The sequence below is a fragment of the Oryzias latipes genome, chromosome 2 (assembly GCF_002234675.1).
Source record: "Oryzias latipes chromosome 2, ASM223467v1".
Classification (NCBI taxonomy): Eukaryota; Metazoa; Chordata; class Actinopteri; order Beloniformes; family Adrianichthyidae; genus Oryzias; species Oryzias latipes.
The window spans coordinates 8,231,015-8,258,040 of NC_019860.2; the positions used below are offsets into that span (position 1 = coordinate 8,231,015).

Here is a 27,026-nt window from a genome sequence, read left to right on the forward strand (position 1 = left end):
AACTGGTTCTTACTGTGAGTCTGTAGGTCTTTGTTTAAGTCTTCTGAAAGCTGGTGGATACTCTTTGGACCAGTCACCCTTCATTGACTCACAGTTGGAGGCTGCAGACTGGACTCTCTGTGTGACCTGTTGACCTCTGCAAACACAAAACCATCAGAGTGTTGGAGGATCTGCTTCTTCATGAACAGCTGATGGACTTTGACATGAACACAGACTGAGCTGTTTAGTCTGGAATAACATGACATGTTTGGATCAACACTTTCCAGGTTTCAGCATTTTCTGTCAGTCAATCCAGACTTTTTTCTAGAAAAGCTGATTCCAATTCTCCATGTAGAAATGTAGAAATTCTGCAGAAAGTCAAACTAGAACAATGTGATGTTTGGAAAGCATGAAAATCTGAATCCTAGGAGTCTGCAGTGATTCTTCTCATTAGACTGGAGCTGCTGTCAGTCAGAGTCAGCGGTCAACATGTTTTCTTCTCCAACATCTCTGCTCTCAGAGACTCTCAGAAGACTCAACTGAAAAGATCTCATCACACACATGATACTCCAAGTGAGTCTGATCAGAGAGATCCAGAACTGAACCAGACCTCAAGTCCTTCATCTGAAAACTGTTGATCATCTGAACTAGAATCCAGCCTCCAAAAACTCTGACAAACACTCACTGTTCCTCTCCTGAACTGAAGTCCTTGAAGTCAGGATTTTCATCGTCTGAGTTGTCACTCCTGCAGGACCCAAAGCTTGATTCAGATCCAGAGTCAGAGTCGTTTTCAAGTCTTTGTTGGGTCCTGATGGAAAAACATTTGTTTTACAAAAACATATTTTCTTCCATTGTGGAGGTTCATCAGATTATTTTCCATGTTGAGCAATTTAACTCAGATAATAAATAGATGGATCAAGAGGTAGACAATTTGTTAAAAAAAGGCCCCTTAGTGACAACTGCATGACACTAAATACATAGTTGGAGAGAGCCTCCAGTTCATCAATTATTGTCCATCTGTTGAATCCAGAACATGTTTTAGACAAACACCCACCGTTCCACTCCTGAACTGCTGTCTTTGAAGGTTATAGGTAAATCCTTTGACATGTCACTCCTTTTGGACCCCCAGCTGGATTCAGATCCAGGTCCAGGTTGATTCCTGTGAAGAATGAAGGTTGCTGGTGTGAGTGCTGAGATCTGACATGGAGAAGATCATGGACAGTTGGAGATGTTCATCTCACCTCTGAGTTTTGCTCTGGTTGTCATGGCTACCATCTCTGCTTTTAGAGGGAGGGGCTCCCTCCTGTGTGTCCTCCCACTGATCCATGCTGCTGGATTCACTGGATCCACATCAGCTCACACACACCTTCCACCTTCACCTGCAGAGGAGAACTGTCCTCTTAAGTTCTGACAGACATCCTGATTGTTACCTGATGAGGTTCTGAGCTCGTTACTCTGGTGGCAAAACAACAAACCTCCTGTTTCTACAATCCAGGAAGCATGAAGCCCATCAAGAAAAACAGACACAAATCAAAGAATGAAATTAAAAGAGAGAAAGATGTTGATTCTACCTTCCAAAGCTCCAACACAGACTTTCTCATGAACTTTGACCTCCACACAGGTTTGGATGGAGGAGAACAGGAAGATTTGGAGTCAAAACTGAAACCTTTGAGCTCCAGAGCTTCATGATGGTTTGTGTTTCTGACAGAAACTCTTTATTCTGTCTGGGTTCTGGAAAGTTCTGACAGGAAGCAGTCCCACTTTGATGCTAAAGATCACAGTTTGATTCCAGGAAATAGTTAGAAAAAATACAACAAGCATCAGCTGATTCATGTTACTTGATGAAGAAGAGTCCTCCATGTTGTTGATCAGTAATAACCAATGATGAAGCTTTGGAAACAGTGATGAGAGTTTGCAGAGAAAGAAGAAGATCTTCTCCAAACATTCAGAAACAAACAGTCAAGTTAGTGAAGACAAAGTTCCAGAAACAAACTCACTTCAGTTTCTTCAAAGAGATAAAGAAGAAGTAGAAGAAGAGTTTCTACTCACCGTGTCAACGCAGCTGCAGCACCAATCACTGAGTCATCGTCCTTCCAAACGTGCATGAACTCTGCTTATTTATCGTCAACTGACACTGAAGCAGAAACTCCCGATGGAGCTGAAGGGAGGGGCCTGACTATTTCCTGGAAAATGCTCCTTCTGATCATCAGAGTCACAGGAACAGAGAGTTTGTTCACATGCAGCTCTGGAAAATGGCTGACAGTGAAGCTGAGAAGCTTTTCTTTCCATCTTTGTTAGAATCACATTTCAAATCCACAAGATTCCAAAACTAAATTTGAAGCCAAGAAAGGAGCAGATTCAAGTCTGAATGTGAACAAGTCAGAACAGCAGTTTGAGGAAGATTTGGTAAACTGAAAGAATGTGGATCTTCCAGATCTGTCAGAGACACCGGGGAAAACTGGGACTGATTCCAACAGTGGAGAAAGATGTGTGGGGCAGAAAAAACACTCGCTGTGGTCCCAGACCCCCCACAGACCAGAGCCCTCCACTCCCTTCAGCATTTTGGCCTCACAGGCTTCCATCCCCTTCCTAAAGCTTCTGAACCAAAGCTGAACCTGAGAGCAGCTCCGACTGAAAGAATGTGGATCTTCCAGATGATATGTGGGACTTTTTCTTTGCCGTTGAAGGAGGAAGAATGTTCTGCAGCAGAACCACATTACTGAAGGATGTCTTTGTTCCTCAGTAACAGGGCATGTTTTAACGGCAGCAGATTCAGCACAACATCAAATATTTCCTGCAGCTGGGACGATATGCTGCAGGAATGAATGCCTGACAGCTTTCATTCTGGAGAAGCTCTCTGTGAGAGTTTGGACACAATCCCACTCAGACGAGACATTCACTGGATCTGATGATGGAGGAACAGTTCCACTCAGACTTGGAGAGTTCTGCTCTAAGGACCTCTGTGGATGAGACCCAGTGATCCACTTTGTTCCTCTGCAGCATCAGGATCTGGAAACTCCAACGTCAGTCACTTCAACAGGAAACAGACAAGCTCAGAGTCAGAAGATGAGAGAGGAGCATGACAGCATCTGTGTTCAAAGCTGATGATGAAGCAGAGTCCAGCCTCTTCCTCATTCTGGATCCAGACAAGCTTCAGAAAAGAGGAAGGAGCAGTTTTCTAACCAACAATCCTCTACATTCCTGGATGTTCACCAGGCTCCAACTGGAGGATTGTCTTTGACAGCCAAAGGTTCAATAGAACCTCAGGTTCCCACTGTAGACCTTTCTCTAGAGAACGTCCTGTTCTCAAGAACGGCTTTCCATCAGTTTCAGCAGCAGGAATCCTCTGGTTTCCATCATTCTGAGAAGATTCTGAAGAACAGACTTAAGACAGCCGATAACATGACAGAGATTTCTACCACGGGCTAATTCCTGCTTTGACTGGATCAAATGTTTCCTTTGAAGGTTGGAGTTCAGACCAACATGTTTCTACTGAACCATGAGAGTCATTCGTCTGAAATCCATCTCCAGATCAGCAGGAGAGTCAGGAGGAGAATTCTCTGTTTCAATCCAAACTGAACCGACTGTTTCAGTCAGGAAAGTCTGTAAGCTGACGGATCCTCATGAAAAGCTCAGAAAAGACATTCTGAACTCCTCATCTTCTTCAGGTTTCAGGGACGAAAATTTTTTTTCTTCCAGAAACGTCCCTCCTGCCTCATCCCACTTCCGTAAAATAGGAACTTCTGAAGCTACTGGAGTCAGCTGGTTTCCATGGCAACGGCTGATGAAGGACAGGAGTTTCTGTGGAGTGAGATCATTTCAGGATCAGCTGTTTGAATCTTCAGCCTGAAGGAAGCAGAGATGTTCAGAAGTTCTGTCAGATCTTTGCAGTCTGCTCTCACTGGAACAGAAATCCTGGCTCAGCTTGGAGCTGCTCTTCCTTGAGCTTCTGCTGCTAATGTTCTGCAGAGATGAAGCTGTGAAGAAGCAGCTCTGAGCAGCAGACCAGCCTCCAGGAAAGAAGCTTCAAGTCTGCAGAAAAAGTCCATGAAGATGAAAGTAGCTCAATGGAGGCGGAGCTTTTCTTCAGCTCCTCCTCAAACACCTTGAAGATCCTCATCCTCATCTGCTCACCACCTTAGTCCTTCTTGCAGTTTGAGAACATGAGCATCTCCATGTTTGATTTTGCAGCTTTGACACCGTTTTCTTTCCTTCTTCCTGGAATGGACGGATTCTGCTTCATCTTTTAGTTATTGTAGTGTCATGGTGCCTCTGTCAGACTCCTCCCCCTCCAGCCTTGCTCCACTCTGGTCCTGATTACCTCCAGTTGTCGTCACTCCACTCATCAACCTCTGCTGATTAAAAGGATACCCATCGCCACAAATCAACGCCAGATCGTTGCCTATTATGGAAATCCTATCCACGAGTGACATCAGTGCGGACCTGATCCTCTGCTGCCTACAAGAACCGGAAGACTGACCGCGTTTGCACCTCCAGCCGTGCCACAGCCTTACTCTGCTTCGGACCTCATCTCGCCACGATCTTACCTTCTCTGGGAAAAATAAACCTTGCTTACCTGCAACTCACCTGTCCTCATTCTAGGTTCCAGTGTCTGGGTCCGACTAGTGTGGAAACTATGACAGAACGACCTGGCCAATCCCCGGGCCCAGCTGACCCAGAGAGACTCTGCTTCGCCGTCAGCCAGCAAGGCATCCCGCTGGGGCATCAAGCCGATGCCCTGTCACAAATAGCGTTCGCCCAGGAGGAATTATTTCGATGCCTGGATGGACTAACACAGACCTTAATGGATTTATCAGGGCAAATGATTAGCCCCGCTGCTACGGCTACACTTCCGGCCCCCAGAAACACCGTCACTTCCGCTTCCGCTCCAAGTCCGGAAAATTTCCGTCTTCTACCTGAGCCTTTCTTCGGCGACGTCGAGGTGTGTGGTGGTTTCCTGCTTCAGTGCCGCCTGCTATTTCAACAAGCTCCGAGGTATTACCAGTCTGATCTTAGCAAAATCACCTTAATTTTTAACTTTCTCCGTGACAAAGCTCTGCAGTGGGCCCAGGCGTTTCTAGCGGTCAACCCTACATCCCATCTGACCTTCGAGGACTTCATCAGGGAATTTCAGCTCGTGTTCGATCAGCCTAAGAAACAGGAGGAAGCCACACGAAAACTGCTAACCCTTAAACAACGTAATCGATCTGTTAGTGACCATGTACTAGATTTCAGGATCCTGGCGGTGGAAGCAGGGTGGACTGATCCCACGCTACGGGGAGTTTTCTACCAATCCCTCAACGATAACATCAAGGACCACCTATGCACGCAAGCAGAAAACCACAAGTTTGAGGAACTTGTCACTTCCAGCAACCATCGTGGGTTCACGCGTTTTTTTTGTCACCCACTCTCCTCAGAACCCGGTCGTGTTAGGGTTTTCCTGGCTTCGGCGTCATAATCCTCAGTTCGACTGGATACATCACAAGCTACTGACTGGAGCAAATTCTGTCTCGCTGTTTACTTTCTGGTGTTCCTTCAGTATACGTCTCCCCGGTTAACACCCCTGAAAAGATTGATCTCTCCAACGTTCCGGAATGTTACCACGACCAGCTCGCTTCCCCCACACAGGCCATACGATTGTGCTATCAATTTATTGGAGGGAGCCCCCCTTCCTAAAGGTCGGCTATTTAATCTGTCAGGACCCGAGAAAGCGGCCATGGAAAGCTACATTCAGGAGGCCCTTTCGTCTGGACACATTCGTCCCTCATCTTCCCCTGTTGGCGCGGGTTTTTTCTTTGTTCAGAAAAAGGATAAATCACTCGGACCTTGTATCGACTATCAGGAACTCAACCAAATAACTATAAAAGACAAGTACTCTCTCCCACTCATTAGCTCTGTATTTGACTCGTTTCAAAACTCGACTTATGCAACGCTTATCACCTGGTATGAATAAAAGAAGGAGACGAATGGAAAACCGCGTTTAATATCCCCCTGGGACACTTTGAATACCTCGTCATGCCTAGTTCAAGTGCGTCAGGTTCTGCAAAGACTATATGAGAATCAGTTATTTGTCAAGGCCGAAAAGTGCCAGTTTCATTCTTCCGTCATCCCTTTTTTAGGATATATTTTCAAGGCTGGTAGTATCAGTCCGGATCCAACTAAAATTAAAGCGGTTTCCCAGTAGGAGCCCCCCACCACGTGCAGAAAACTACAACAATTTCTCGGGTTCGCCAATTTTTACCGACGGTTCATTAGAAATTATAGTGCCATCGCCGCCCCACTCACCCAGCTCACATCCACCACCAAACCCTTTCAATGGAACTCCATGGCCCAAAACGCTTTTGACACCCTCAAGGGACTCTTTGTTTCTGCCCCCATCCTGATACAACCTGATCCCACCAGGCAGTTCGTGGTGGAAGTTGACGCTTCAGACTCCGGAGTTGGGGCCGTTCTCTCCCAGCGTGAAGAAAAGTCTGGTAAACTAAAACCCTGTGCTTTTTACTCCAAGAAATTCTCCCCCACTGAGCGGAATTACAACGTGGGAAATCGGGAGCTGCTCGCCATCAAGCTGGCTTTGGAGGAGTGGCGGCACTGGCTGGAGGGAGCGGCTCAACCGTTCATAGTTTGGACCGATCACAAGAACCTTTCGTATCTCCGTTCTGCTAAAAGACTTAACTCATGTCAAGCCCGGTGGTGTCTGTTCTTTGATCGATTCAATTTTTCCATCACATACAGGCCAGGCAGTCGCAACATGAAACCAGACGCTTTTTCCTCGGACACCGCCAACACCAAAACATCCCTTCCACCTGCATCGTTGGGGCCCTCACCTGGGACATCGAGACAAAAGTGATTCAGGCCCAAGGTGAGGAAACTGACCATCCTGATCCTCCTGACGGTACCTTGTATGTGCGTCAATCCCTCAGGTCAGACGCTAAAACCTGGGCTTACGCGTCTCGTATAGCCTGTCATGGTGGAGTGGACAGGACTCTGACACCGCTGAAGTTCTGGTCCATGATGTTTTTCGCCATCACGGCCTTCCTTCAGACATCGTCTCGGACCGCGGCCCTCAGTTTGTGTCCCAAGTTTGGCGAGCATTCTGTACGGCCTTGGATGCCACCATCAGTCTTACGTCTGGTTACCATCCCCAATCTAACGGGCAGGCTGAGCGCACCAATCAGGAGCTGGAGGTTTCCCTTCGCTGCCTCGCCGACCGTAATTCCACGGACTGGTCCAGGTACTTAGTTTGGGCAGAGTACGCACATAATACTCACCCTTCCTCCGAAACAGGTTTGTCTCCGTTCGAGGCCGCCCTCGGGTACCCACCACCGCTGTTCCCCGTGCAAGAACTGGACTTGGCAGTGCTTGGCAGCTCAGTTCAAGACCACTTCCAGAGATGCCAGGACATCTGGCATCAAACCAGGGCAGCTCTCCTCCACACCAAGGAGAGCAACTGCCGTTCTGCTAATCGCCACAGGGTGGTGGGCCCTGATTACCAGCCAGGTCAGAGGGTTTGGTTGTCCTCACGGAACATTACGATTCATGCCACCTCTCGTAAGCTTGTTCCCCGTTATATTGGTCCTTACACTATTGAGAAGGTCTTCAACCCTTACTGTGTCTGTCTTCGCCTGCCTGCGGCCCTCAAGATTCACCCGTCATTCCACGTGTCCCAGATCAAGCCTGTTCAAACAGCGCGCTTTGCCTGCCTTCCGCATCCCCGCCGCCCGCCTGGCTCATTGACGGCGCGCCTGCCTACTCGGTCAGCCGCATCCTGGACGTCCAACGCCGGGGTCATGGTCATCAATTCCTGGTAGATTGAAAGGGTTGCGGTCCAGAGGAGCACTCCTGGGTCTCTAGCTCCCTCATTCCTCACCCGGATCGGCGTCCCGGACCGCCTAGAGGCAGTCGTTGAGGGGGGGGTACTGTCATGGTGCCTCTGTCAGACTCCTCCCCCTTCAGCCTTGCTCCACTCTGGTCCTGATTACCTCCAGCTGTCCTCACTCCACTCATCAACCTCTGCTGATTAAACGGAGACCCATCGCCACAAATCAATGCCAGATCGTTGCCCATTATGGAAATCCTATCCACGAGTGACGTCAGTGTAGACCTGATCCTCTGCTGCCTTGAAGAACAGGAAGACTGACTGCGTTTGCACCTCCAGCCGTGCCACAGCCTTACTCTGCTTCGGACCTCATCTCGCCACGATCTTACCTTCTCTGGGAAAAATAAACCTTGCTTACCTGCAACTCGCCTGTCCTCATTCTGGGTTCCAGTGTCTGGGTCCGCCTAGCGTAGAAACCATGACATGTAGGGCCTCCTCTTAAACTGATGAAGACTCCTCCTCCTCCTCATTGACTGACTCAGTATTTTCCAGCAGCTTCAACAATTTGTCAGAGCTTCATCCTGCAGCTCCTGAAACATCAACAGCAGCCATGAACACAGAACAGACAAACATCCCAATGAAGCTCCATCCTCTGACATTCATCAGCTGCAGTCATCTCCAGCTTCCGCCCCCAGTCTGCAGCAGTATCGGTTGCCTCCATTTTCTCTCTCTGTGAGTCTCTGCAGTGTCAGCGGCAGAGCACCCCCCATAAGGGCCGTTAGTATTGCCAAAGTTTCTGTGCAGGTGGTTTTTTTTTGGTGCATCGTGATTATGTGTTCCTCCTCCCTTAGAATTGCAATGCATGATGTAAGCAGGGGCTGCCCCCTTTTAAATACATATGGAGAGCAGATATTGTGAACTCAGAGCAGATGGGAGAATCGCTTGAGTGAATTGTCCGTCTGGCCCTCCGGTAAAAGGTACCAACTGAGTCCGTGTCCTTTCTTCCTTCTTGCATATGTTTGAGAACTGTTGACTTATCTCTAGAGCTAACATTAAAATGGTCCTTTGAGATGGATATCAAGATACCTGAGACATCCCGGTGGATGGTGGGAACTCCAGACGATTGATAAGTGGCCACAGTCAACATCCCCTTGCGGGCTGGTTTTCCTTCCCTTTGCCAGGGTGCCGAAGGTTGACAATGCACCGAGGAAGGGAGAAAGACATTGGGACTGCAGACCGAAGGCGCCGTCTACTAATGTGAGTAGAAATGAATAAATTGAATAAACCCTGAGAATTCTAGACCCTATCAGGTACTGTGGTATTTTTCTGATTGGTTGTGGAAGTCTGTCAGATGTGTTTCCTGACATAGTTGAACTTCGCAACCTAAGGATCAATACACACTTGTCAGATGTGTTTCCTGGCTGGTTAAAGTGATTGGTAAATTACTTTTTGTAAAAGCGTTAGCGTTTAAAGTTGTATGACTGGCGGTTTTTTGTGACTGGCGGATTGGTGTGAATGAAGTGCAGTGGAGAATTTCTTGCACAAAATTAGGAAAATGCCAAATATTTTTGGACTATTCCCACTGATTAGTTCTATGGTTAGTTTTTAATGTTTTATAAGACATGAAAAGGATATTCACAATAACAGGTTTTAAAAAAATCTAATCTCTCTGATATGTTTCACAAAGACACACACAGGACAACACACCAAGAAATGACCTGATTGTTAAAATGATGCAGGAGTCCAGCTCTAAAAAATGTTAAAAGAGCAAAGAAAATGGAAAGACATGAATTGTTATTTCTTATTATTAACATTTTCAGGCTGTTTTGTTTTGTTTTGCAGCATCTTCATATTTGTACAATTTTGACAGAATATATTTTTATGGAGAGCAAAATATAAGTTACTTAAGGTTTAACTTGAGTTATTCTGGATTAATGTTGCTGTTTTTATTCATATTTATGTACAAAAAGTTCAGTAGTAAAGGTTTAAAACGTTTAAAAGAGTTTAAAAACAGATGGCCTGCCCTGTTTGAGGAGAGTGAAGTAAGTAGATTTGATAATGATAATGAAAAGCCCATGAAATATTTGATTTTATTTGCCATTAATCATGCATTATAGAAATAAACTAGAAATAAATGGCTTTATTTTGTTTAATATCTTATAAATGCTGAGTTCCTGCATATTACCACTAAGCCACTTCAATCAAAGTTCATGTCACAGTTTGACCACTTCTCAGACAAGCTGATACAGATCCTTAAGAAGAAAGGAGGAGTGAAGGGGCAAAGGATCAACAATGTCCTCGCAATCAAGACTTGGTTAGTTGAAATCCTTGAAACATCATTCCATTGTTTTTGGTTGGCTATTTTCTTGTCCATAGCTGCTCCATTGAACATATTTGAGAAATGGTGCTTATGCAAATATTATAAAGTATGATACATAACACCTTGCTGGGTTATTTAGGGGAAGGACACCTTCACAAGTAATCTCTGTTTACTTCCTTGTGCACTCACATTTTTATTCGTTCTGTTTTGTTTTGTTGCTTCTGCTTTAGTGTGATGACATCAACACTAGAAGGGAGTGCATCCTGAAGAGTGTTGCCATCTACCTCAATGAAGATCCTGACTCTTGCATTAAGGAATATTTAATATGTCTATGGCAGTGTTCCCCATGTAGTGTAATTTCTTCCATGGCGCATGATTATCGAATTGCATCATTCTTAATATAGATAGACGCAAACAGACTTTCATAAATGTATCTTCTGGCATATATAGAAAGGACTTTCAACTCCAAAACATTTTTTCAATGCACACTAAACATCTATCATTGCTTATTACTTTGTTTTCAGGTCTCTGCCACTAAGGATTCAGAGAGGGACATGTCAAGCACAGTCATAGGGGATTTACATAATTCCAAGCAATGGGAATAGGGAGCCAGAGGACGTGGGAGTCGTGATCGAAGGCCTTAAAGTCTTAAAGAATGTAGGCAGTATCATCTATGGGTTCATCACGCTGTGTGGGCTCATTTATGCCCTTGATTTAAGCTTTCCAGAAAACCTCAAGTACACTTTTGAGTTTTTCCAGAAGATCGTAAGGAATTTGGATGGGCACAAGCTGAATACAAAGATACAGCAGATGAAAATCCAGTTGTTTTCATAAGAGATAAACATCAGGTGACGAAAAACATTGCAACATTGTGTTTCCTCATCTTTCTGCAGTTTTTTTCCCTTCCCACTTATATAATCTAACCTGTTAAACCAACAACAAACAGGGAACTCGAGGAAGTTGTCCATTATGAGACATTTTAAAATAAGTGGAATTTCCAATGACACCTCTTTCAGGACCTTAGGGCACTACCTCCATCCTTCTAAAGTGGGCATTCTTCCAGTGTACGTTTCTCTCTTACCTGTATGACAATTGCATGACTCTTAACACAGGTTGAAATGGACTTTAACATGATTCAAAACATGCAGAAAGAGACATTTTCAAATTTTTTTTAAACACTGTAGCCCAGATTTGGTCCACTCAACCCATTTGTGAACTGTGTTTACTGTGTTAAGAGCTGTGTTCTTGTTTGATTTGTTCAATTGTTGTGGAGTAAAAAAGCTGTAAGATTCTTAAGTAGCCAGCCATTCTTGTTTTTTTTTTGTTTTTTTTTTTAGGTTTTGACTTTGAGGTGGACTGTAAAAGGAAAAAAAAACATTTTGTTTACATTTCATTAAATATGCTCTGTTTTAGGACCATTTTGTTTATGCTCTAATAACAAGATGTAAGGCTTTTGTGCCCACAAGGTTTTAAGGCCCAGCAGAAAGCTTTCTTTCTTTGGCTTTATAGACTACTTTTACAGCCCTGTTATATTTTAAATTGCTCGTGTAAAACAGGCAGATAATTTGGTGGAAGATCACCACCCTCAAATTATTCTTTGAGAACGAGGCCACCCTTTTGAATGATAATAGTGTCTTTTGGATATTTTTGATTGTCATGTTAGGCATTTGAGCATTAGAGTTATTAATGATTAAGGTTTGACATTTAGAACCATTTAACCCTTGTGCTATTCTATGGGGTCCAGATGATTCAATCCTTACATTGACGGATCATCCATACCATGACAAAGGTGGATAAAGGTGGAAAGATTTCATGTAATCCATGGACACCAGTGAAGATCACAAATCATTAAAGAAAAAAGGTCATGTTGGTATAGATGACCTAACTGTCTAGGATAGCACAAGGGTTAAAGACTTCACTGTACAGGTCCTATTTAAGTTTCTGTTGTTTTTTTGTTTTTTCAATAAAAGGACCTCAGTTAGATTTGGCATGAGTGTGTATGTGTATTATTGGGGGATTAAAAGGGAAAAGATTAATTTAGAAGAAATATTTTTTTTGAGTTGAACAAGTAAAAGTAAGTTTTATTAAGTCAATGAATTTCTGTTTGGATTTTTGTGATAAAATTGAGTTCGACTAACTCATTTATATTTCATTTCATGGAAGAATTTTCTTTGAGTTGGGGCTACTCATATTTATTGGATGGAAATCCTGCCTACAATCAAATTGAGTTCATCCAATGAGTTATTTTTTTGATTGCATCTGTTGTGTTCAAAAGCACTTTATCTTTAATGTAGTGAGTTTTATTTTTCCAAATAAATTTGTAAAGCATTTTTTCAACGGTTAACATGTGGATGTGTTGACATTGAGAGCAAGTGCTGGATATGTAAGTCTGGAGATTCCTTCAGCTTTGAATAGTAAAGTTCTTCCTGTTAGAACAGGGGTCGGCAAACTTTTTTACTCAAAGAGCCATTTGGGACCGCCCCCAATGAAAAAAAAGCACCCGGAGCCACAACCCGTTTTGACATCATTATATATATTATGCATGTATATATTATATCAAGGGTGCTCATTACGTCGATCGCAATCGATCTTCAAGGACATGAGTGTAGATCGCGGGCCAGAAAAGATAAAAAAAAGTACTTCTTTCTTTCCATCGTCATGTTTATTAGTTACATGTTTATTCGAACATTATTGTTTGTGTACTGATGATTAAAAACTACACAGTGAGATTACATAAAGATACTTTTGTATTAACAGATGAAGCATTTTATTACAATGACAGAAAGCAGCAACCATCGTATTCATGCTCTGCTGTAAACGGTGCAATGCGGGGAGCGGGGCATATTATGAGGCGTTTGGCGCTGCTGGCTCCGTACGAAGCGCGTGCCTCGCAGCTTTCTTGATGAGCTCGGATTTATCTGGGGAGAACTGCAGAGCTGATAGCAGGAGGAGACACGCTGGGCGGCTTCAATAAACACTCCGGTTGCTGGTCTTCTACCGGGGACATGATGTGCCGCGGGGCAGAAAAAGCCGTTCTGATGACAGAGTTTGCGCTGAGTGAATTTAAACTCGCTTCTGCAGTGACGTATGTGTCAGAGGATGTCCGATTGGCCATTCTGCATGTCAATCAAGTCCCGTACTTTTCGGTGAGGATTTTGATTGGCTGGTGGAATTTTGAGAAGTACTTTTTCTTATTTTAAGCTTCTCTGTCCCGCGATCTACACTCATGTCCTTGAAGAAACATACATCAATGCACATGCGTGTTTAAAAACAGGAAGCGCAAATTCTCTGTCATCAAAGAGTTGCTCTCTGCCCTGCGGCACGTCAAGTTCCCGGCAGAAAACCACTCCAGACCCGGGGTGTTTATTGAAGCCACCCTGCGTGTCTCCTCCTGCTATCAGCTCTGCAGTTCTCGCCCGATAAATACGAGCTCATTCATTAAGGAAGCTGTTTTTTACGTTGCACGCGCTTCGTATGGAGCCAGCAGTGCCTTTGAAATGCCATGAAAAATGAACAAACTAAAATAAAATTGAATTTTTATGAAATACTAATTATTTTCCAAAGTCACAGGGAGCCACAACAGAAGGATGAAAGAGCCACATGTGGCTCCGGAGCCATGGGTTGCCGACCCCTGGATTAACCCATGTTCTATCTTACCTTTACATTGACATGTTCTCCCTACCATGATAAAGGTGGATAAAGGTAGAGAGGATTTTATGTAATCCATGGACACCAGTGAAGATCACAAATCATTGAAGAAAAAAGGTTCAGAGCATTGTCTAGTGGGTCTAGATGACCCCACTCCCAATGTTAAAGTGCTTAGGATAGCACAAGGGTTAAAATTTAAAAAAATAAAAAACCCAGGGAGCACACTACGTCCATGGCCTAAATACCACAGACCCAATCAGTACTGGATATCACCTGAAAGAAGAGTCGACAGGGAGCGATGCGCTCCATTCCCATTTCACCCTTTTCCAGTCACAAACCGACCCACTGTGTGACAAGGAACTGTGATAACCACTGCACTGCACTGACAGAGGAGCAGGAACCCAGAAAGAGAGGCAGTCTCAGCCAGGAATGAGGAAGAGCCAGCTCAGTCCCATTTTATAGGTGGCCAGGTGCTCATTAGCAGCAACAGGATGTGAGTGACTCCACCTGTGATTAAATTAGCTCATCCTGCCACATTAACAAAAGCCCAACAAAAAAACATGTTTGAAGTGGCCAATGACACTGGTGGGACACAAGAAAGAAGAGAGGCGGCAGCGGTCACCGTAACACCTGCTGCGGGATGAGATGGAGATGGAGATGGACCCCACATTGTTCAATTCTACGGGGACGTGGATTGCGTTTTGAGGGCAGGGGGTGTTAGGGCGTCCACTCATTGCGTCTCTTAGGAGCAGTCAGGGTTTTGCTGGAGATGAACCTCCAGGTGCTGGGTGGCCTTCTCTCTTGGTCCAAGAAGCAGCAACAGGAAGAAGATTTTCACCGCTGAGTGGAGAAGCAGCTACCAGGAAATCGTCAGATGTTGCCACTGACAGGACATTGAAGCGGTTGGAGAGGACGAAAGCCTTCATGGTCAAAGGCTTTCTTCCTTCTTCCTTTGGTCTGACTACCTCAGACCAAAGCGGCTTTGGCATAGAGGTCGAGGAAGGTTGTGGCGAGGTGTAGAGGTCCCAGTGAACTGTATCTTGCACAACCGCTTTCAGAGTAGCAATGTGCATCGACTGTCAATGTGCCAGCCAGGTCCACTAAAGAATTCAACAGATCGTTCTCTGACCTCAACTTAGAGAGTTTGTGGATGTCCGTTTTGAGGTTACTGATCTGTATGTCTGCATTTGTTGATGCAGTCACATCAGTGTTGGTCCTGCCACCAGGAGCAGCAGCAGCCACCAGCCATGTTCCCAGTCAGACTAAACACCTCCCCACCACACTGAAAACGGTGCCTGCAGAAAACTGATTTCCCTTTTTGAGACGCTAAATGGTTTGCCAGAATCTATTTGAGGCCAACCATTAGTCTTTCTCCATGACCTCACTGAACTCCTCCCAGAACCAAGTTTTAGCCTCTGACATGGCCTGAGCTGCAGCTTGCTCAAGACTGCCGGTACCTGTCAGCCACCTCTTGAGTCCCACAAGCCAGCCAGGGTTGGTAGAACTCCTTCTTTAGCTCATTGGCATCCCTTACTTTTGGTGTCCACCACCGGGTTCAGGGATTGCCATAGCCCCCAGAGAGCTTGCGACCACAGCTCTGAACAGCTCTGGTGCCAATCATCCCCCTGCAGGTGCCACCGTTGTTGACCATGTGAGTATTAAAATTCCACAGAAGGACACTGGATCCCCTGGTTGGGGTGCTTTCCTTCACCCCTCCAAGAGACACCAAGAAGGCTGGTACTCTTGAGTGTTTTTTCTGCCAGTAGACCAAAACCACATTCCTAGACCATGAAAGGACATGACCCTCTCGTACACTGGGGCAAACTACAACACTTGGGGGCTGTACTGGGGGCTCTCTAGTAAGCCCACACCAGCCCGCCCCCTCTCACCAAGAGAAACTCCAGAATTGTACTGAGTCCAACCCGTCTGGAGTGACTGTGTTTCAGAACCTAGACTGTGCATCGAATTGAGCCCATGCGCAGTCATAGGACAGGAGTCCAGCCATCCTGCAGTATTTCTCTGAGATGCTTAAGAGTGTGTGATATATACATATACAAATTGTACTCATCTCTTTTTGTGACAGTACAGACCAAAAGTTTGGACACACCTTCTCATGCGAGAGAATGTCAAGAGTGTGCAAAGCAGTAATCAGAGCTACTTTGAAGAACCTAGAATATGAAATATTTTCTGTTGTTTCACACTTTTCTGTTATGTATATCATTCTTCATGTGTTAATTCACAGTTTAGATGCGATCAGTGTGAATCTACAATTTTCATAGTCATGAAAATAAAGAAAACTCCTGAATGAGAAGGTGTATCCAAACTCTTGGTCTGTACTGAATGTTCAATTTGTTTACACTCACACATCCCTCCGCATTTATCCGGATGTGGGACCGGCACAAGATAATACTGGATTGTGTTCCCTTGTGGTTGCATTACATTCATTCACTCAGTCATATCATTACATCTGTTACATCTAACACATGTAATGTTGCTTTCCCATCAATGTATCCATCCATTTGTTCAAACATTCATATAAACACCTAAATGACTATTTTTTTCAGTATTAAAACATATACATAAATACATTTATTATTATCATTATCATTATTATTATTATTTATTATTATTAAAATAAAATAATTGTAAACGTTTTAAGCAGAGACTTTAATAAACAAGGAGATTTTTTTAGGGGAAATCTGAGCACCAGGAGAAAACCCAAGCAGATTAAATACAGATATATATTAAAAAAAAAAGCTTTTTTAGTTGTTGTTGTTGCAATTTTTTTTTGACAAATACACAACACTTATAAATAATTCTTTTTTAGGGCGAACCTGAGCACCAGGAGAATACCAAAAACAAATTAAACATGAATAAAAAGAAAAAAAAATGTTGTGTAGTGGTAAAAGATACAGAGCACAACAAAAATTCTAAAACACACACAATGTGGTGAATTCCTAATGTTTTTTTAGACCTTTTTTTAAAAACTCAGAAGACCTCTGTGTAATTTTTGTCTTTTTTTTCTTTGAGATTGTTCCCCTCCTCCATTTTCCTTTTCTGGCATTCCTAAACTGGCTTGTGTTGGTGGTTCTTTAGCCTCCACACTGTGCTGTGTCTTTTTAGGAACAACAGGAATCGGCTTCCTCTTCTTTTCACCTCTTTTAGCAGGTTCATCGGCTGTTACAGGTCTCTGTGATTTGGGCTTCATAAACACCACAGGAGGCGGTTAACTTTGTTTTTTCGCCACGACTTGTCCAAAGCTCTTTTGCTAAACAGTTTGGACAGGTTTCTAGACGACTTCAGAAGGACAGTCAGAGGTCCTTTTCTCTTCCACACCTGTGCAGGTCTCTGTAGCCTGGTTGGCTTTCATTCCAGGAATTATTGCTGTGTACTGGTTCTGGATGTGGTTTGGCTGAAACTAGTTGATCCATGTAAATGTGATCGTCTTCACTGAATTCCATTACGCACACAACAGGAACACTTCCTGGGAAACTACTGACCACCAAGAAAACTAGATGAAAGGAGGATTAGCTTCTTCCACAAATCAAACACCTCCTTGGAAGAATGTACATTTGAACAAATGTTTGAAGTTGTTCAGTCTATCAAGTTTGCATTTCTAAACTGGAAAAATCCTGCTTAATTCAGCCATTCTGTATTAAAAAATCCTATATGTCCCTTTTACAAATTTCTTCCGTTCAGAAACATCTTTAGCAGGTTGGCAAGTTTATTTTATTGATTTTTCAATCTCTGTAAAATATTCGTAGGCAGTTTAAACTCAGACCTTGTGGTTGAATATTTGCACATGTGCAGACTGATCGGGTAGTTGTTACAGCAGCAGCATGAAGTTACAAGCCCAAAGCTAAACATTGAAAAAAGACAAACAAAAAGACTTGTTGGAAAAGTTTCTTTAAGAAGAAAAGAGCCAGTGAGGAAACTGAAAAGGAGCCTTTAACTTTAAAGAAACATAAACCAGGAATCTTCATTTCTATGAACCAAGTTGCTCTTCATGATATGAGGAGCGACCCTTGAATGTTTCACAGAGTGTTCTACTTGGGCTCCATTTGTAGGCTGCATACATCACAGTGGTGCGGTAAGTGCTGGCCAAATTCAACGAATCCTTCTAATGCAGCCAACGAATGTGGGCTTCTTTTTCCCGATTTCAAGGATTGGTCGGGAGTATCCTTCTATGTTGTCCATATCCCAAGATGCATTGTGGCCGAACCCGGAGATTTTCTGACAACATAGTGGGCTGTGATCAGGACCCGGAGTTGGAGATAATTACTTGTTTAAACCTTGTGCTATCCCATGGGGTCAAGGTGAACATTGACGTGTTCTCCCTACCATGAGAAAAGGTGGATAAAGGTGTAGAGGATTTCATGTAATCCAAAGACACCAGTGAGTATCACAAATCATTGACAAAAAAAAGTTCAGCGCACTGTCTAGTGGGTCTAGATGACCCAACTCCCAATGTTAGTGCCTAGGATAGCACAAGGGTTAATAACATTAACATAGAAACCAGCAAGGCACACATGGTTCTCACAGCTTTATGTATCACAAAGAAAACTATCATCCTAAACTGGAAATCCAAAAATGATCTTAGCAGTAATCAATACAGAAATCTCGTGTCCTACGAAATAAGTTTAGAGATATGTCCGCTTCCCACACACATAATCTGTCTGCTTCAGTCTCTCCCTGGTTACAGCTGATTAGTCACATCACCTAGTAGGGTGGGTCCTGGCTGATCCGGTGGGCTATGGTAGGCATGGGAGGCTGGGGTATGCGGGGCCTGGCGGTCTCCCAGTTGTGGGGCTCAGGTAGCTGGAGGGGGGGCACACTTGAGCATTGAGACAGGGGGTTCCTTGGTCGGATTCTTTTGGGCTGCCAGTGGCTGCCAGCCGGGAACAGTTATGTGGCTGGCTGCTGCGGTGTGGGTTGTGAGGGGGGCTTGTAATTCTGCCCCACCCCCACCCATTTCACAGTGTTCCCTCTCTTCCCTCTGTTAAATAAAATAAAATAAAATATATACTGTTTGGTTAGTTGTTGGATAGAACAAGTTTAAAAAAAAAAACAAGAAAAAAAGAAGAAGATGAAGTGCAGTTCTCCATCAGTCCACCGGGGGAGCTGCAGCACAATAACTGTCCACTTGATGCTGAGAGAGACAGTGGAGATGATCTCAGATCAGTTCCTGCTGCAGCTCTGACACTCATCTCCACTTCCTCTGATTCCTCCATCACTCTGCTCTCCACCTCCCAGGAACACCGTCCAGTCACAACATCTCTGCAGACCAGCTGCTGCTGCTGATGCTCCTCTCTGCTCCTCCAGGAGGAACATCAGACTCACCAGCCCCATCTGCAAAGAGAAAGTAGAGAGACAGAGATGAAGGAGTGTCTCCTGATCCTGGTCTGTCAGTCAGTGATGCAGCACAGCAGCAGAAAGAGCAGCAGGAGCTTCAGTCCTGTTCAGAGCAGCAGCTTCCTGTCATCTTCACCTGTTGGAACTTCTGCTGCTCTGATTGGCTGACTGTTGTCCTGAAGCCTGTCATCATTCTCCTCAGAGCTTCACTGAGAAGCTGCAGCTTCACAGGAAACTCTGCATCTTTGCTCTCAGACTAACTTTAGGACCAAACATCTGGAAGCAGCTGGACTGACTCCAACCCTCTACTGACCTCAGAGTCTGCAGTTTGGAGTTTGGACTCTCCACCAGATCCTGGAGCTGCTGAACATCTGAAGACTGAAGGTTGTTGTAGCTCAGGTCCAGTTCTGTCAGGTGGGACGTGTTGGACTTCAGAGCTGAGACCAGAGCAGCACAGCTGGTCTCTGACAAACCGCAGCGCTCCAACCTGAATCCAGAACAAAGAGTTGAGTTTAAAGACAAACTTCATGTTTTTCATCCTTCACTTCTTCTAAAGAGTTCAGTGCTGAAGAAGATCAGAAAGTTTAGAAAAAGTCCAAAGATGTGAAGCAACAGCAGCAGATCAGAAGAGTCCAGCAGAAGCAGAGAAGAAGAACATTCAGGACAACATGCAGCTGCTTCAGGAAAGAAGTCCAGATGTGTGAAAGTCAAACATCAGCCTGTGGCTGCATCCAAACCAACTGATGTTTCTGCAGCAACAGCAGAAAAAGTCCACTTCCTCTTTCTGCTCAGCTCTTCTCCAAACACCACTGAATCATGGGACAATTTCATCAGCATGATGCTGGAAAGTCTACATCCCAGTTTTCAGGAGATGATCTTCCAGTCCTTCTCTGCTGCAGCCCTTCAAGCCAGAGACTTTCAGCTCCAACAGATGTGGGTCAAAACAACTTTGTCATCATATTGATCTGAACAAAACTGAAACATGGAGTCTGACCTCAGAGTCTGCAGTCTGCAGTCTGGACTCTCCAGAAAACCACACAGATGAAGAACTCCTGAATCCTGCAGGTCATTCCAACTCAGGTCCAGTTCTGTCAGGTTGGACGGGTTTTCCTTCAGAGCTGAGACCAGAGCTTCACAGCTGATCTCTGACAAACTGCAGTCTATCAACCTAAAATCAGACAGAAAAGTGTGTTCAACTTTTTGTCCATTTAAATCTGCAGTTCCGTTATTGATTTATGTTTTCTTTCAAAGAACACAGTGAACATGAACTTCTCACAGATACAAACACCTGGATGGACTTAAGTTCTTCTGTTCAGTCTGGTGCAAAAACACAGGATAACATTTGTAACCATCAGATAAGGAAAAACCAGGATTTTTAACTCAAGCAGAATGTTGTTGTTTTTTTTTTTTACTTCTATGTAACAGTCCTCTGCTGTTTCCTCTGCACTGACATCTATCTGACACTTTCTCCTGAAACAGAGAAAAACAGGCAGAACTTGTTGTAGAGAATCAACATTTGGATGAAATCTGACCTGAGAGTCTCCAGTTTACAGTCTGGACTCTTTAGTCCACCTGACAGCAGCTTCACTCCTGAATCCTGCAGTTTGTTGTAACTCAGGTCCAGATCTCTGAGTCTGGAGGACTGAGACCTGAGAACTGAGGACAGAGCTATGCAGCTCCTCTCTGACAGATTACAGCGACTCAGTCTGGAAAAACAAAGACAGACATTAGTTAGTAAAACTTTTGTTTTCCACTCAGATTCATTTGTTTACTGAAGGTGATTTTCCTGAGAGTTCTTACAGAGCTTTGTTGGAGGCTTTGATCACTGGCAGCAGCCTCAGAAGAGCCTCCTCTGAAGCAGAGTATTTCTGCAGGTTAAACTTTTCCAGATCTTCTTCTGATGACAGTAAGATGAAGACCAGAGCAGACCACTGAGCAGGAGACAGTTTCTCTGTGGAGAGACATCCTGACCTCAGGGACTGTTGGATGTCCTCCACTAGAGAACCATCATTCAGTTCATTCAGACAGTGGAACAGGTTGATGCTTCTCTCTGCAGACAGATCCTCACTGATCTTCTCCTTGATGAACTGGACTGTTTCCTGATTGGTCTGTGAGCTACTTCCTGTCTGAGTCAGCAGACCTCGTAGAAGATTCTGATTGGTCTGTAAGCTACTTCCTGTCTGAGTCAGCAGACCTTGCAGGAGACCCTGATTGGTCTGTAAGCTACTTCCTGTCTGAGTCAGCAGACTTCGTAGGAGATTCTGATTGGTCCGCAGTGAAAGACCCAGGAGGAAGCGGAGGAACAAGTCCAGGTGTCCGTTTGGACTCTCTAAGGCTTTCTCCACAGCACTCTGGTACAACTGGTCAAAGCTCTTTGGAAAAGAAAACCAAGACCTTTTCTGTTGTTCTTCCTCCATGAGGTTGAGTCCAGAGGTGATGAAGGTCAGATGGACATGAAGAGCAGCCAGAAACTCCTGAACACTCAGATGGATGAAGCAGAAGACTTTGTCCTGGTACAGGCCTCTCTCCTCTCTAAAGATCTGTGTGAACACTCCTGAGTACACTGAGGCTGCTCTGATATCGATGCCACACTCTGTCAGGTCAGATTCATAGAAGATCAGGTTTCCTTTCTGCAGCTGCTCAAAAGCCAGTTTTCCCAGAGACTCCATCATCTTCCTGCTCTCTGGACTCCAGTGAGGATCTGTCTCAGTTCCTCCATCATACTTGACGTTCTTGACTTTGGCCTGAACCACCAGGAAGTGGATGTACATCTCAGTCAGGCTCTTGGGCAGCTCTCCTCCCTCTCTGCTCTTCAGCAGATCCTCCAGAACTGTAGCAGTGATCCAGCAGAAGACTGGGATGTGGCACATGATGTGGAGGCTTCTGGATCTCTGGATGTGGGAGATGATCCTGATGGCCTGCTCTTCATCTCTGAACCTCTTCCTGAAGTACTCCTCTTTCTGTGGATCATTGAACCCTCTGACCTCTGTTACCATGTCAACAGACACAGTAGGGATCTGATTGGCTGCTGCAGGTCGTGTGGTTATCCAGAGGAGAGCAGAGGGAAGCAGGTTCCCCCTGATGAGGTTTGTCAGCAGATCAGCCACTGAGGTGGACTTTCTAGGGTCCTTTAGGATCCGAGTCTTGTGGAAGTCCAGAGGAAGTCGACACTCATCCAGACCATCAAAGATGAAGAGGACCTGGAAGTCTTCAAAGCTGCAGATTCCTGCTTGTTTGGTTTCAGGGAAGAAGTAATGAACAAGTTCCACCAAGCTGAACTTCTCCTCTTTCAGCACATTCAGCTCTCTGAAAGTGAATGGAAATGTGAAGTGGAGGTTCTGGTGGGCTTTGCCTTCAGCCCAGTCCAGAGTGAACTTCTGTGTTAAGACTGTTTTCCCGATGCCAGCCACTCCCTTAGTCATCACAGTTCTGATTGGTTCTTGTCTTCCAGCTGGGAGTTGGAAGAGCTCTTCTTGTCTGATGCTTGTTTCTGCTCTGTCTGCTCTCCTGGATGCTGCTTCAATCTGTCTGACCTCATGTTCTTCATTCAGCTCTCCTCTTCCTCCCTCTGTGATGAAGAGCTCTGTGTAGATCTCATTCAGAAGGGTTGGGCTTCCTGCTTTAGTGATCCCCTCAAACAAACACTGGAACTTCTTCTTCAGACCAGATTGGACTTCATGTCGACAAACTGCAGCAGAAGATCCTGAATGAAGATAAACAGTTAATCAAGTCTCTGCAGCCCTGAATGATGAGGGTTTGAATCCCTGTGGTTCCATGTGTTCAGACATCAGTAAAAACAATGTATCAACAGCTGAAACCTTCAGAGAAATCCTCTTACTGCTCTGCAGTCCATCAGCCAGGTCCTCCTGCTTCATTCTCCTCAGGAAGTTCACTGTGATCTTCATCAGTGACTCTCTGCTGCTCCTCTGCTCTTCATCTTCATCCTCCAGCTCCTCCTCATCCTCCCTGTGACTCAGATGCTTCTGGATCTTCTTCAGCTCCTTCTTGACAAAAGTGACAATGTTGTCCTCCAGCAGCTGCAACAGAATTCCAGATGAATGAACCAATCAGAGTGAAGTCATGGAGCCAAACATCAGCTCCATGTTGGACACACTGACAGTCCACTGGTGTCCAAAGTGCAGCATGGAGACGACTGTGGACAGAATGATGGAAAAGTAGTTGTTGTTCATGTACAGACCAGAAAGATGGAGTCCAGCTGTGTTTGATGCTGCTGGACAGACGGACCACTGGGAGTCTCTGAGCTCTGCTGGTCCAGTCTGTGGAGAATCAGAAACAATCAGATCCAACTGGACCCACTGGTGTCCTGCAAACACTCAGTAGAATCTACAAGATCTATTCTGTGTTTGTGGAAAAGCTGCAACACTCACTGCTGCACACAGTGAGATGATGATGATACAACATGATGATGATGAATCCTGAGTGAGATTCTTTCATAATGGTGTTTGAGTTACAGTCAACTGGATCATTGATTCTCATTTAGGCCAGAAGAAAATGAAGAAGTTAATGTTTAAGTTTGTTGATGAGATACAAAGAAAAACTTTCTATTTAGAATTTTATTTGAGAACAACCATTATGCATCCATATTTTATATTCTTTTCTCTGGTTAATTATCGTAAGAATAAATATATGAAAGACCTTCATTAAAATATTTGACTAAACTTTCTTTTCTGATCCAAAAATGTTTTCACATTTGTTCAAAAACATGAACAGATTTATTTCTGTGTAAAGTTTCTCTAAGATTTCTGCTCTCAGAGACTCACAGATCTTCTCTGATCTTCTTCAGACTCAGATCAAAGCTCTGCTGTCTGTTTGGGATTCTGAACTCCTGGTCATTGCTTTTCTTCACCATCTTTCTTGGAGGGTTCCTGAGTTCCAGAGGAGATTTGGACTTGTTCTGATTTTAGTCTTTGAAACTATTTTTTAGCAGAAGAACAGAAATGACAGAAAATGGGAGGAGCCAACACGTCAGTCAGAAATGGAAATTCTTCATTGACCTTCAGACTTTGTGCTTTGGTTGAGAAGTGAGCCTCAGCTCTGCAATGATACTGATAGTAATGATAGTTACTGTTTGGGTTTCTCTTCAACAGTCAAATTCCATCTAAAAACTGTGGAAAAAGATTCAGATCTCTGTTCACTAGAAACTGGTTCTTACTGTGAGTCTGTAGGTCTTTGTTTTCGTCTTCTGATCGCTGGAGGATGACCTTTGAACCGGTCACTCTTCAAGGAGCCACAGCTGGAGGCTGCAGACTGGCCTCTCTGTGTGACCTGTTGACCTCTGCAAACACAAAACCATCAGAGTGTTGGAGGATCTGCTTCTTCATGAACAGCTGATGGACTTTGACATGAACACAGACTGAGCTGTTTAGTCTGGAATAACATGACATGTTTGGATCAACAGTTTCCAGTTGGAGGGAAAAGGTTTCAGCATTTTCTGTCAGTCAATCCAGACTTTTTTCTAGAAAAGCTGATTCCAATTCTCCATGTAGAAATGTAGAAATTCTGAGAGCAGAAAGTCAAACTAGAACAATGTGATGTTTGGAAAGCATGAAAATCTGAATCCTAGGAGTCTGCAGTGATTCTTCTCATTAGACTGGAGCTGCTGTCAGTCAGAGTCAGCAGTCAACATGTTTTCTTCTCCAACATCTCTGATGTCTCTCAGAGACTCTCAGAAGACTCAACTGAAAAGATCTCATCACACACATGATGCTCCAAGTGAGTCTGATCAGAGAGATCCAGAACTGATCCAGACCTCAAGTCCTTCATCTGAAAACTGTTGATCATCTGAACTAGAAACCAGCCTCCTTTAACTCTGACAAACACTCACTGTTTCAGTCCTGAACTGAAGTCCTTGAAGTCAGGATTTTCATCGTCTAAGTTGTCAGTCCTGCAGGACCCAAAGCTTGATTCAGATCCAGGGTCAGAGTCGTTTTCAAGACTTTGTTGGGTCCTGATGGAGAAAACATTGTTTTACAAAAACAGATTTTCTTCCACTGTGGACGTTCATCCGATTATCTTCCATGTTGAGCAATTTAACTCAGATAATAAATAGATGGATCAAGAGGTAGACAATTTGTTAAAAAAAAGCCCCTTAGTGACAACTGCATGAAACTAAATACATAGTTGGAGAAAGCCTCCAGTTCATCAATTATTGTCCATCTGTTGAATCCAGAAAATGTTTTAGACAAACACCCACCGTTCCACTCCTGAACTGCTGTCTTTGAAGGTTAGAGGTACACCCTTTGACATGTCACTCCTTTTGGACCCCCAGCTGGATCCAGATCCAGGTCCAGGTTGGTTCCTGTGAAGAATGAAAGTTGCTGGTGTGAGTGGTGAGATCTGACATGGAGAAGATCATGGACAGTTGGAGATGTTCATCTCACCTCTGAGTTTTGCTCTGGTTGTCATGGTTACCATCTCTGCTTTTAGAGGGAGGGGCTCCCTCCTGTGTGTCCTCACACTGGTTCATGCAGCTGGATTCACTGGATCCACATCAGCTCACACACACCTTTCACCTTCACCTGCAGAGGAGAACTGTCCTCTTAAGTTCTGACAGACATCCTGATTGTTACCTGATGAGGTTCTGAGCTCGTTACTCTGGTGGCAAAACAACAAACCTCCTGTTTCTACAATCCAGGAAGCATGAAGCCCATCAAGAAAAACAGACACAAATCAAAGAATGGAATTAAAAGAGAGAAAGACATGGATTCTGCCTCCCAAAGCTCCAACAGAGACTTTCTCATGAACTTTGACCTCCACACAGGTTTGGATGGAGGAGAACAGGAAGGTTTGGGAGTCAGAACTGAAACCTTTGAGCTCCAGAGCTTCATGATGGTTTGTGTTTCTGACAGAAACTCTTTATTCTGTGTTCTGGAAAGTTCTGACAGGAAGAAGCAGTCAGCTGATCTGAACCACTTTGATGCTGAAGACCACAGATTGATTCCAGGAAATAGTTAGAAAAAACACAACAAGCATCAGCTGATTGTTGTTGACTTGATGAAGAAGGGTCCTCCATGTCGTTGATCAGTAATAACCAATGATGAAGCTTTGGAAACAGCAGTGATGAGAGTTTGCAGAGAAAGAAGAAGATCTTCTCCAAACATTCAGTAACAAACAGTCAAGTTAGTGAAGACAAAGTTTCAGAAACAAACTCACTTCAGTTTCTTCAAAGAAATAAAGAAGAAGTAGAAGAAGAGTTTCTACTCACCGTGTCAACGCAGCTGCAGCACAGATCACTGAGTCATCGTCCTTCCAAACGTGCATGAACTCTGCTTATTTATCGTCAGCTGACACTGAAGCAGAAACTCCTGATGGAGCTGAAGGGAGGGGCCTGACTATTTCCTGGAAATAGCTCCTTCTGATCATCAGAGTCACAGGAACAGAGAGTTTGTTCACATGCAGCTCTGGAAAATGGCTGACAGTGAAGCTGAGAAGCTTTTCTTTCCATGTCTGTTAGAATCACAACGTTTCAAATCCACAAGATTCCAAAACTGAAGCTGAAGCTAAAAAAGGAGCAGATTCAAGTCTGAATGTGAACAAGTCAGAACAGCAGTTTGAGGAAGTTTGGTAAACTGAAAGAATGTGGATCTTCCAGATCTGTCAGAGACACCGGGGAAAACTCGGACTGATTCCAACATTGAAGAAAGATGTGTGGAGCAGAAAAAACACTTTAGTTTGACACTTTGATCAACGCCATGGTCCCAGCACCCCCCCCCCCACTCCCTTCAGCATTTTGGCCTCACAGGCTTCCATCCCCTTTCAAAAGAGTCTGAACCAAAGCTGAACCTGAGAGCAGCTACGACTGAAAGAATGTGGATCTTCCAGATGGTATGCGGGACTTTTTCTCTGCCGTTGAAGGAGGAACAGCTTTTGTTTGGAAAAATGTTCTGC

At 44.3% G+C, this 27,026-nt stretch overlaps 3 protein-coding genes and 1 long non-coding RNA gene across 9 annotated transcripts in view; 1 reads left to right on the forward strand and 3 right to left on the reverse strand.

The window, feature by feature from the left end:
• The window catches only part of LOC110013798 (gastrula zinc finger protein XlCGF28.1), a 989,290-nt gene that overhangs the window by 167,492 nt on the left and 794,772 nt on the right, over positions 1-27,026 (reverse strand). The window lies entirely within an intron of this gene.
• LOC101169839 (NLR family CARD domain-containing protein 3) overlaps positions 1-27,026 on the forward strand; it is a 1,010,604-nt gene that overhangs the window by 36,197 nt on the left and 947,381 nt on the right. The gene's annotated exons all lie outside the window — the stretch shown is intronic.
• On the reverse strand, positions 20-26,469 carry LOC111948768. Of its 2 annotated transcripts, none has more exons than XR_002874757.1 (4): positions 26,344-26,469; positions 1,034-1,358; positions 665-787; positions 20-136 (listed from the first exon to the last, which is right to left on the reverse strand). It is a non-coding gene; the product is annotated as an uncharacterized LOC111948768 (long non-coding RNA). The 2 variants fall into 2 exon arrangements; XR_002874758.1 differs by lacking the exon at positions 26,344-26,469 and adding an exon at positions 2,029-2,495.
• LOC105355347 (NLR family CARD domain-containing protein 3-like) lies at positions 20,557-25,651 on the reverse strand. Of its 2 annotated transcripts, XM_023962085.1 has the most exons (8): positions 25,520-25,651; positions 25,333-25,437; positions 24,964-25,086; positions 24,292-24,414; positions 23,317-23,395; positions 22,957-23,155; positions 20,919-22,821; positions 20,557-20,824 (listed from the first exon to the last, which is right to left on the reverse strand). In XM_023962085.1, exons 1-8 carry the CDS (start codon positions 25,603-25,605, stop codon positions 20,572-20,574), a joined length of 2,871 nt encoding a protein of 956 aa, XP_023817853.1. In that variant the 5' UTR covers positions 25,606-25,651; the 3' UTR covers positions 20,557-20,571. The 2 variants fall into 2 exon arrangements, with proteins under 2 accessions (XP_023817853.1, XP_023817854.1); XM_023962086.1 differs by lacking the exons at positions 24,292-24,414; positions 24,964-25,086.